Source organism: Mobula hypostoma, chromosome 2, assembly GCF_963921235.1.
Source record: "Mobula hypostoma chromosome 2, sMobHyp1.1, whole genome shotgun sequence".
Taxonomy (NCBI): domain Eukaryota; kingdom Metazoa; phylum Chordata; class Chondrichthyes; order Myliobatiformes; family Myliobatidae; genus Mobula; species Mobula hypostoma.
Window position 1 is genome coordinate 14,919,675 of NC_086098.1, and position 11,697 is coordinate 14,931,371.

Consider the following 11,697-nt stretch of genomic DNA (forward strand, 5'->3'; position numbering starts at 1 on the left):
ATTAAACCTGATTCCCGATTCTGAAACAAGGGAGAAGCCAGGATACGGGGGGGGGGGGGGGGGGGGAGTACAAGATGGAGCATATGGTCGAAAGTCAGAGGGGGAACAATGAGAGGACCTAACTGAGCTCCCACACTTCTTCATGGTAGGCACAGCTCAGAGACTGTTCAAACAAACGAAGCAGACACTTTAAGCATCCCACATGATTCATTTTCTACCCTCTTATCACCTTCCTCCTGAGCACATCAGCCCCGATAGAGCAGACTACCATTTCAAGTATAGCCGTGAACCATGCATCTTTCTAAACTGCACAAAGTCAACAGAACTTTAAAATAATTTAAAAAAGCCACTGAAGTTGAAACTTTATTCACATTTATTTTGCTTTTAGTGTGCTCACGGAAAATTAGAACACCTTAAGCAGAGAAGTTTAATAGCAATTTTGTAAGCAAAGTTACATTCCATTTCTAAGTCAAATTGGTCAAACTTTCTCCAGTATTTACAAAAAACTATGATAGACAAGATGCTACACGAAACGCATTGCATCTGAAGAGTTTTCCCAATTGTCAAAGACGACTGAAAAAAAAGCATTGACTGCTGTAACCAAACATACAACAGTATATAAACAGCAACCATTCCACTTATCACAGCTTTTCATTTAAAATTGTTTTTAAAAGATCTTCCAAGATGACTGCAATTTTACAAAATGGGGCAGGGTGAAGAGTTGCAAACTTCATGTGCTTCTTGATATTAAGTTTTCATTTATACATAATCACAGTTAAAAACACCCTGCTGTAATACATAATTACACTTTCAAGGTCATGAACCAGCAATAAACAATAACGCCTATACAACTTTTTTTTCTTCTACTTATCACGTTGACTTGTACAGCTAAAAATGAGATAAGTGAAAAGTTTCTATGATTTAAATGTATTACTAAAACTATTGATTTTGATATGGATTTCCTTGTTTTCTTGTATTAGATTTAGTGTTGTAAACTGAATGGTATAACTTTTATGAGATGTGATTTTTGTTTAAAAGACTAATCCTTTACATCATTAGTTTCTGGCACATTTGCTTGGCAACTACACCGCTGCATTGTGGTTTTAATATTACTTCATTTACACTGCACCCAAGACTGACCCACCCAGATTATCCACACCATTGGACGTGTCCATATAATTGACCAAAAAAAAATTAAACTTGTATAAAATGCAAAATATGCAAAAACAGTAATACTGATGCAAAAAAAAAATTGACAGAGCGAGGTTTGGGGCTCATCTCTGCCTGTTGGAATGGTGGTAACAGAATTAATGCGCTGGGATTTTTTTTAAAAATTAAAAAAGCCTTTTTTTTAAAATCCCTGGTCAGACAGTTCTCCAAACCAGTACCTGGCACCACTCCAACAAACAAACATGGAAAAAAGGTCCATTTTGATAATCACTCCAGTTTGGGCTCTTATTGGTTTTGCTCTGCTGACTCGGTAGCTGGTGCTGGACTGGACTCGGAGGGTGCCTCCTGTGGTATAGCTGGCTCTGGTGCTGCTGGCTCTGCTACTGCTGCTGGTGCCGCCGCCGCTGCAGCGTCTTGCTCGGCTGTGGACGCCTCAGCAGCGGGGGCTGGGTTAGACGAGGCCGTCTCTGCCGTAGGTCTCTCTTCACTGGCTTTGGGCTCCTCTGGAGCTTTGGCTTCCTGTACGTCCACCCTTTCGGGAGCCTTCTCCTCAGGCTCAGCCTCCGGCGAGGCAGCGCTCTCCTCTTTCTTGGCTTCGGCTGGCGCTGCAGGAGCAGAGGAAGCGGCAGCGGTGGCGGCGGCGTCTCCAGCCGGGGCGGATTTGTTCTCCTCGGCGCTGCCGGCTTCTACGGCTGCACCCGGCTCTTTCTCGGCTTCGGCCGGGGCTGCTGCTGCTGGGGCAGCGGCGGTGGCTGCTGCAGCTTCACCCTCGCCGCTCTCGCCCGTTTCCTTCTTGGCTTTCTTAAAGGAGAAGCCGCTCAACTTGAAGGACTTCTTGAAAGAGAAGCGCTTCTTCTTCTTTTTGGGGGTCTCACTGTTGGTCGGGCTGGCGGCCGTGGCCGCTGCCCCTCCTTCCTCGCCTTTGACCGGCGCCTCGCCCTCTGCCGGGGTAGTGGCAGTGCCACCCTCGGCCGCAGCCGCCGCCCCCCCTTCCCCACTCTGCTCCTGGGGTTTGGCGGCCGGGGTGCTGCCGCTGCCCGCCTCGGCAGCCGCCTCTCCGCCCTCCTCCTTCGGCTGCTGCTGCTCCTTGTTCTCCTCGGCCGGGGTGGCTCCATTCGCCTGCACTTCCTCCTTTTCCACGGGCTCCTCGGAGGCGGAGGGGGCAGCGGCTGCCGCCGCCGGGGAGGCGTCTCCGTTCACCTTCACATGCCCGTTCTCCTGCTGATCGCAGAAAGCGAGAGGGGAAGAAAGAAACAACAAAATGGTGGGTTATTAAACACCCAGGAGAGAGGCGACATTGTACACAAAATGGCCCGGCACTGCTTACGTATTGTACTGAAGAGGAGGAGGGTTGGGGCTTTGTTTCTACAGCCGAGGCGGCATGTGAAACGGGCACGGCGTGGAAACGGCTGCAAGGTCATGGACATAACACCTGAGGGGACCTCAACACCTCTGTTCCCAGCGGCTACAAATAATAAACCATCCTCCGGAAAGCCACAGAATCAGGATCTGACGATAATGGTTACAGCTGAAGTAGGACGAAGGGAGAAACGTCCTTCTCTCTCAACACTCTTCTTCTCTCCCCCCCCCCCCAACAAGCTAGTTCATCTTGCATTAAAGGTAGCAAACGGTATACACGCCCATTCAAACACAATGGTTATGGGCAATATTGAACATTTTTTTTTAAAATTTAATAATACACGATCGTGCCCCCTCCTGGACAAAGCAACTGGAAAGAAGCGATCGGGGGTTGGGGGGGGCAGAAAGCGAGGACTTTTGTCCAAGTGTTCTAATAGGTGCTAACGTGCAGCGATGCCATCTGCCCGTGTTTGAGGATGAAGGGGAAAGGCGCTAGGAGGCGCCCCCGACCGCGGCGTTGCAGCCTCGCTGCTCCAGGCGCCTCTCGCAGGCAGCTTCAGCATAGCCACCGTGACGCGCCAACCGAGACTCACTCACACATAGAATCAAAGGTGGGGAGAAAAATACCGAATCCAAGCTTCAACTTAACGGAGCCAATGACTCCGATTCCTGTTACCGTGCCTCTATATAGATATGTACGGAACAGCGTGATCCCACTGTCACAATGTAGGGTGACAGAATCACACCAGCCAGTGCTGGTGGGGGGGGGGGGGGAGAGATTAATTTTAAACTCTACTCTGAAAGGTGTTCCACAAATTTCACTGCCAAGTCCAATAACTTCGCACTGAAAATACAATTAACCGTACCACCGACCACGCAAGATCAATTTCAACCATAGCCAGCCCCTGCGATAGATCTCACTGAACATAGCAGAACTGTTCTGGACATGTGAAGGATTCTCACAGCAAAACCCAGGTCGAAGTAACACTTCGTTCTATCAACCCTCAACCACGCGAGGCCAGATATTTTAGCCTCATTTTACACTTTAACATACGTTTTTCGCAATTTAAGACATTCATTATTTTGGTGTTAACGTTTCTCATACGGCGGGGGTGGTCCTTTCCTCTACCACTTCGTTCAACAATATTACCAAACGATAAAAATCGTGGAGTAAAAGGGTTTGATCGAGCCATAGATATCACACTTGGCTTTTTGCAACAATTTCTTCTGTTACTACTAAGTTGCGGAGGTGGGGGGAGGAAGAAGAGCACCGCAAAGAACCCAGGACATCAAAATAATCAAAGGAAAATCTAAATCTATTGTAAAATGCATACAAACCTGTCCGTTGGTTTTAGAAGGTGATCCGGCGGCAGCTTCCCCGGCTTTTTCAGCCACAGTTTCACGATTTGCAGCGTTCTTGGAGAATTGGGCTCCCATGTTCGTACAACAAAGAAACTCCCAGCCAGCGAAAGAAAGAAAGCGAACAAAGACGCCTGGCTTTTCAATGCTGCTACACACACACACACACGCACACACACACACACACACACGCACACACACACACACACACACACACACGCACACAAACACACACACACACACACACACACACACACACGGGGACGAACAGACAGAAGGAGTGGAGGGGGGGGGAAAAGCCCGATCACACCCCTAGGAAAAAAAAAGTTTAAGTTCTCTGCAATCAAACCTTATGCAGAGCCGCAGGAAAAAAAGGGACGAAAGGGGCCACGTTGCAATGGCAATAAAAAGATCCTAGATTTGTAGCGTTTGCTTTTCGACAAGGGGGCAAAATGGAGAAATCTCCCTCAGCGCTAATAACATGCAGAGTCCAACGCCCAAATGCATAGATGAATGGGGTACTTAGCAATGACGCCAACCGAATCCAGGCACCTCCAATCACAGCCTTTCGAATCTAGCGCTTCGCCAATCGCAGGCTACGAGGGAGGGGCTTGAAAATATAGCAAACAATCAAGAATATTTTCTCGCCAAATATATCGCTGAAAAGGTGCAGGGAAAATCTGGGAATTCTTACTGGTCACATTGGGTTGTACTAGATTTGGTATGAGATGCAAACACATTATGTGTGCGTGTGTGTATTTACAGTACAATAGTGACATGTTAAACAGGTTTAAAGTGCTTCCCCTGTCTTGGATTAAATGGCTTCACACAGCTAATTGGGTTTCAATCAAGGATGGTAATTTCTGATGCTGGCGATTTGCGATCTAGTTTACTGATCATAGTGCAAAGAAACAAAATGCCCGGAAGAAATACACACAGAGACAAAAGCATTTCTATTCGCCTCATCGAGAAACTTGTTCAAACATTTGGATTACCATTCCTGCTTCTAATAGCTAACAAAATAGCCGCCGCCAACGAAAATGTTTATCAAATGGCGTCTTTCCCTTGAATGTGTTTTATGCTGGCGATAGGGAAACGCGCTTCGTTACTATGATACAATTGTCTGGCTGCATCTCTTGTGTGGACCCCTTTTCTCTCTGTCTCTCTCGCTCTCTGTAGAAGTGAATGGGAGAGAAAAGGTTCAACTTTGGATTCTTGCCGATGAAGAAGGAGTACGTGAAGTGATTTGTTAAATGAGCCTCTCCACCGGTGGCGTTGGGCTACAAGCAATTGGATCTGCCGTCGCGACGGTCCCGGGAGTTTGCTCTGCTGGTCGACTGCCTGTACGGTCCGGAGATCACGCATATTTCGTAGCTTAAACAAATTACTTCGCATTGACGCATGGATAAATTATTGATTGATATCCTCCTGTCCCCCCTCAGCCGTCGGGCTGTAAATGTGTTCTGCACAGGATCCTGGCGCTGTGTGCTAGGAGGTAACTCTCTCTGATGTGGGTGATGTCTCCTGGATCGACCAAGGTGCCTGTACCAACGGGCATTTCAATCCCGTTCGCTCGCCCCTCACCCCCCACCCACCCCCCAGACACATGCACACACGATGGAGTCTAGTTTAACGTGAACCCGAAGCGCTTTGCCCGATTCCACAGGAATAGAACTGCTGGTTGCCATGACAACTTCCTTCAACCCAGGGATGACCCAAAGAAAAGGAACGAAGTGGATAAAACCCTAAAAGAAAATCGGCCTCAGATCACACCCAGGGCCGGCACAAAAAGAGCTAAACAAAATACGGCTTTGTGTATGCTGAGGTGACATTGATTGGATCGGGACACATGGCTTGGTCTGTGAACGATTTTAACTGCAAGCGCTTCGGCAGAAACAGTAGTCCAAGGTTCTGCTCCCACCCTTCCCGGCTCTCTCCTACCCCCGCCCCCCACCGCCTTCAGTTCCACCGTAAAGGGTTAAAGTAGGCTACCACACACAATCCAGGTGAGGGCAGAAAAGAAACTGCCACCGGATTTATCTCTGGAGAAATGATCTGATCAATACTTGGTCCAACAAACCACGTCAAAACAAGGCGTCGAAAAATAGTGCAACACCGTTGTTTAGTAATGACTGCGAAATGAATACATATGTGGCAAAGAAGCGAGGGATACTTGATAGTAAATGGAAAGAGTTTGTGTTTACACAACCTTCCGCGTTAATTTGATTTAAATTTTGACAAAAGAACAACGTTGGTATATGGAGAGCGGTTGTAAATGCATTTTGACATATGTATATGCAGTGAGAATTGTATTAGGTAAATTAAATAAAATCAATTATAGCGTGTATTCAATTATGTTTTGCTATTTAATGTAAACTTCACGTAGATGTACTAATGACCTCCCACTCCCAACTGTATTTAGATAGAAACAGTCTTGCTTAATCAAAATATGTTCGTACAAGTGAAAACGGTAGCCTAAAATTTGATGTCAATTTAACATGAAAATCAGATGGATCTCAGGCCAAAAGTCACACCAAAATAAAAGTCCCCTCCTCTGCCTGTAAGGGGTTTGTACATTATAAAAGTCCCCACCTCTGCCTGTAAGGGGTTTGTGCATTACCCCAGTGACTGCGTGCTTTTCTTGTGGGTACCCACGGTCCAAAGAATCGGAATCACGTTTAATATTACTGGCATATGTCGTGAAATTTGTTGTTTTGTGGCAGCAAAGTAGTTAAATGAAATAAGTAGAGCAAAAACAAATAAAAAAGTAGTGAGGTAGTGTTCATGGGTTCAATGTCCATTCAGAAATCGCACGGCAGAGGGGAAGAAGCTGTTCCTGAGTCACCGAGTGTGTGCCTTCAGGCTTCTGTACCTCCTTCCTGACGGTAACAATGAGAACATTGTGATGGGGGTCCTTAATGATGGACGCCACCGTTTTGAGGCACGGCTCGTTGAAAATGTCCTGGATACTACGGAGGCTAGTGCCCATGATGGAGCTGACTAATTTTACAACTCTGTGCAGTTTATATCAATCCTGCGCAGTAGCCCCACTCCACCCCCCTCCCCCGCCCCGCCCAATACCAGACGCTACTGCAGCCAGTTAGAATGCTCTCCATGGTACATCAGTAAAACTCGCGAGCGGACAAACCAAATCTCCTCAAACTCCGAAAGAAATATAGCCGCTGTCTTGCCATATTTCATTAGGAGTCTGTGGAGATTTGGAAGCTGTCTTGTTTATCAAAAACACTCGTACAAATGAAAACAGTAGCCTAAAACTTGATGTCAATAGCCAAGCCAAAATAAATGCCACTTTCAGATCTACAAGAATACAATTTAAAACATTTGAAGCATTGAGGCAAATCTGCTCACACTAGCATTATTTGGTAATCAGCTGTACATCTCCCCAAGGATAGTTTGCAAGGTCTGGGTTGGTTTCAGTTTACTTAAAACCTGGTATTATTACTAATTTTATTATTCTTTCAGCTGGAGCATTGTTTCATATTTCTTAATAAGTAAAATTGTGCTTTATCGCATGCAATTCAGTTTTAAGTAAGTATTTTGGGAGCTGTATTCTATTTACAATTAGTCCCACTGGTTTATAGTGTCTGAGTAGGTCTATTTCCATTTTTATTGTGTTTGGTTTGAGTTTTTATTCCTGTTTTGGGGTTTCTGTAACTTTCCGGTGAAAACAGCTATTAGTGATCCTGCTCTTTTACAACTTCTGCAACTTGGCTTCTTGTATGTTTTAAGAGTAGCACACACAAAGTGCTGGAGGAACTCAGCCGGTCAGACAACATTTATGTAAATGATTAAACAGTCACGATTTCAAGCCAAGATTCTTCATCAGGGCTGGAAAGAAAGGAGGGCGAAGCCACAATATGAAGGTGGGGGGGAGGGGAAGTGGAGGTGATAGGTGGTAAAGGTATTGGGCTGGAGAAGGAGTATGATAGGAGAGGAAAGTGGACCATGGGAGATAGGAAAGGATGAGTGATAGGAGGTGATAGGCAGTTGGAAAGAAGAGAAAAGGTAAAAGGGGAGCCGGGGTAGGGAATAAAAGAAGAGGGAAGGAGGAAGGGTAGAGAAGTTGATGTTCATGCCATCAGGTTGGAGGCTACCCAGCCTGTGAGTGGTCTCAAAGTGGCAAGAGAGGAGACCAGGGGTGGACATGTCAGAATGGGAATGGGGAATTAAAATGGTTCAGCGTCAGGAAATCCTACTTGTTGTGGATGGAGCGTTTTACTTGACAAAACAGTCCACCAATCCATGTCAGGTGTCAGCGATGTAGAGGAGGCCACATCCGGAGCACTGGAGACAGTCGCCGTCCCTGACAGACTTGCAGGTGAAGTGTTGCTCCACCTGGAAGGACTCTTTGGGACCCTGAATGGAGGTGACTAGGTAGCTGTAGCATTTCTTCAGCTTGCAGGGGTAAGAGCCAACAGGGAGATTAATGGGGAGTGACAAATGGACAAGGGAATCATGGAAAGTGTTTTAATGTAACTTACTAGTCAGTAACATAAGGGATGACAAATATTTATTCATCACAATGTACTTTATTTTTAGTGATATTTTAGAAGGAAAAACTCAGGTGAGGACATTGCACCTGCGCTTTGAGGAAGCAATGTGGAATTTCTAAATCTATTTAAGAGAGCAGAAGGCAATGCAGTGCCGGAAAATCAGCCAAAAGGTTTGTGCTCAAGCCAGTTTGGGACTTAAATTCAGACTTTCTGTCTCAGAGGTAAGGATGATAAAACTGAGATGTACAGCTGATAAATTTGAAGAATAAGGCACAGACTGTAATACACACCATGTGTCACAAAACATAATAAACAGATAAGTTAATTCATACTTTATATGTGGGTTTCAATTATTGCAGATTTGAAAAAGGATAACACCATACCTCATTTATGGAAATATGGATGAGTCATTAATTTATTTCTACATACAGGGGACAAGTGTACACCTTAGAAACAGAATCAGAATCAGGTTTATTATCACCAGCATATGCCGTGAAACTTGTTAACTTTGTGGCTGCAGTACAATTCAATACATGATAAATGTAGGGAAGAAAACTGAATTACAGTAATTATATATATATAAAATAGTTAAGTTAAAATAAGTCGAGCAAAAACAGAAATAAATTTTTAAAAAGTAGTGTGGTAATGTTCATGGTTTCAATGTCCATTCAGAAATCAGCTGGCAGAGGGGAAGAAGTGTTCCTGAATCACTGAGTGTGTGCCTTCAGGCTCTGTGTTTTCTCTAACAATGAGAAGAGGGCATGTCCTGGGGTGGGAGTCCTTAATGATGGATGCCTCCTTCCTGAGGCACCACTCCTTGAAGATGTATTGGATACTACAGAGGCGAGTGCACATGATGGAGCTGACTAATTTTACAGCTCTTATTGCATATCTTAAGAGCCGCAAATCCCGTTATTGTCTCTATTCTGAAAGGCAATGACAATCAGTTTGCTATTGAAAATGTGAATTTAAAGTTCTCACCCTTGTTTACTTGGTTTCATCTTCCATACCTCTCTAATCCTTACCAGACTTTGTATGCCTCCAATGTTCCCAAGAACCTGTAGTTCTGGTCGACTAGTTGTTCCCAAATCTAACTGCTCTACCATCATAGGCCATAGCTTCAGGTGTTAAAGATAAGAGATCTCAAGTTCCCTTCTTAAAATTCCCTGCTTTCTCCACCACTTTCTCCTTTGATAGTCCTTTAAAAACCATCTCCTAAAATAGGCTCTTGTCAGTTGCCCTAATACATGCTGACAGTATTGGTGTGGAGAAACAATGTTTAGAAATTCTGTTTAAATGGAAAACATTGTTGTCTTGCTCAAGGTAACACTAATTGATAAATTTATTTATACATATAGAGGCAGTAAAATGAGAAAATTAGCAACTATCAAATTACCAACCATACAAGACAACATTGCACTATTAAAGTACCTTTTCTGGAGAAACTGGATAGGCTGGGCTTGTTTCCCTTGGAGTGGAGAAGACTTGTGAGTGGTGTGGTGTGAGGGGGAGGGAACATATGGATACACAAAACCAAGAGGAGTGTGCATAGGGTAAGGAGCATTAACTACAACCACCACTAACTCTATTAACCAGAGCTGTCACTAACTCTATTAACTATAGACACCACTAACTCTATTAGCTATAGACACCACTAACTCTATAACCATAACCACCACTAACTCCATTAACCAGAGCTGTCACTAACTCTATTAACCATAACCACCATAAACTCTATACCCATAACCACTGTCAACTCTTGCTGACACTCCATCAGAATACACAGATTGCGGATCAGCCTCTGAAGTTCCCTGAGGACCCACCAAGTAAGAGGTTTAGAAGGGATATGTAGGCATCCCTTAGTCTCATGAGACCATGGATTTGCGCCTTGGAAAGTTTCCAGGGCGCAGACCTGGGCAAGGTTGCATGGAAGACCAGCAGTTGCCCATGCTGCAAGTCTCCCCTCTCCACACCACCGATGTTGTCCAAGGGAAGGGCATTAGGACCCATACAGCTTGGCACCGGTGACGTCACAGAGCAATGTGTGGTGAAGGATGCACACTCAGCCAAGGCTCGAACTAGCGACCTTCAGATCACTAGACGAACGCCTTAACCACTTGGCCACGCGCCACACTGAGGGGACATAATAAATACAAGAGATACTGCAGATGCTGGAAATCCAGAGAAACAAGCACAAACTGCTGGGGGATCTCAGCAGGTCAGGCAGCATCTTTGGAGAGGAATAAACAGTTGATGTTTTAGGTCAAGACCCTTCATCAGGACTGGAAAGGAAGGGGGAAGAACCCAGAATAAGAAGGTGCATGGGAGTGGGAAGGAGTACAAGCTGGCAGGTGATATGGGAGACCAGGTGGGTGGGGGTGAGGGGGTAATGAAGTGAGATGCTGGGAGGTGATTGGTGGAAGAGGTAAAGGACTGAAGAAGAAGAAGGAGGACTCTGATAGGAGAAGAGAGTGGATCGTGGCAGAAAGACAAGGAGGAGGGATACCAGAGGGAAGTGATAGGCAGGTGACCAGAACGGAAGGGATGAGAGAGGATCCAGAATGGGGAATGGGAAAAGAGAGAAGAGGGAGGAGGAGAACTTAATGGAAGCATGAGAAATCGATGTTTGTGACATGAGGTTGGAAGCTACCCAGACAGAATATGAGGTGGTTGGAGTCTGCTTCAGAGGGCGAGAGAGGCAGAGACTCCCACATCATATAAAAAGTTAATAGACAAGCATTTAAACCATTAAGGCATAAAAGGCTATGAAGCAAATGATAATAAATGGGATTAGTATAGATGGGTGCTTGATGGTTGGCATGATGAGAGTGTGCTTCTGAGCTGTAGGGCTCAATTTTCTTTTCTATTTGAATAATTTGTGAGATTCACGGATAGACCAGAGTTTCATGATGCATCGATTCATGTGGATGATAACTGTCTTCTTAGGCAGTCCCTTGGAAATGAAAATTATTTGTCACACGTATATCAAAACATGCAAAGAAACACGCCATTTGAGTCAATGCCCAACGTAGTCCGAGGATTGTGCTGGGGCCAGGCCACAAGTGTCTCCGTGCATCTGGTGCTAACATAACGTATGCCTGCAAACTACCTTAAGTCAAACCTTTGGATTGTGAGAGGAATCTCCTAGAGACAGTGGCAGGAATTGAACCCCGATCGGTGATCGCTGTTGCTGCTACCGTACCATCAATAAATCCTGTCCACTGCAGGTCTGTGGGATCTAGGAGGCCTAAGCAACCTCTCGGTCCACCAACATGCCAGAGGTGGGGCAGGTGCT

At 45.3% G+C, this 11,697-nt stretch overlaps 1 protein-coding gene across 2 annotated transcripts; it reads right to left on the bottom strand.

Annotated features, from left to right (window-relative positions):
• Positions 1-350: 350 nt before the first annotated feature.
• Positions 351-4,402, bottom strand: marcksa (myristoylated alanine-rich protein kinase C substrate a). 2 transcript variants are annotated; one of them, XM_063033684.1, is made up of 2 exons: positions 3,868-4,402; positions 351-2,388 (listed from the first exon to the last, which is right to left on the bottom strand). In XM_063033684.1, the coding sequence occupies exons 1-2, from the start codon at positions 3,964-3,966 to the stop codon at positions 1,456-1,458; spliced, it is 1,032 nt and encodes a 343-aa protein (XP_062889754.1). In that variant the 5' UTR covers positions 3,967-4,402; the 3' UTR covers positions 351-1,455. The 2 variants fall into 2 exon arrangements, with proteins under 2 accessions (XP_062889754.1, XP_062889747.1); XM_063033677.1 differs by having other exon boundaries at positions 351-2,391; positions 3,868-4,399.
• Between the last annotated feature and the right edge of the window lie 7,295 nt (positions 4,403-11,697).

Excerpts from the sequence above, each read along its gene's own strand:
- marcksa (XM_063033677.1), bottom strand. The coding sequence starts at position 3,966 with ATGGGAGCCCAATTCTCCAAGAACGCTGCAAATCGTGAAACTGTGGCT. Across the intron at positions 2,392-3,867 it reads CTTCTAAAACCAACGGACAG|CAGGAGAACGGGCATGTGAA; the intron begins GTTTGTATGCAT and ends TTCTGCGATCAG.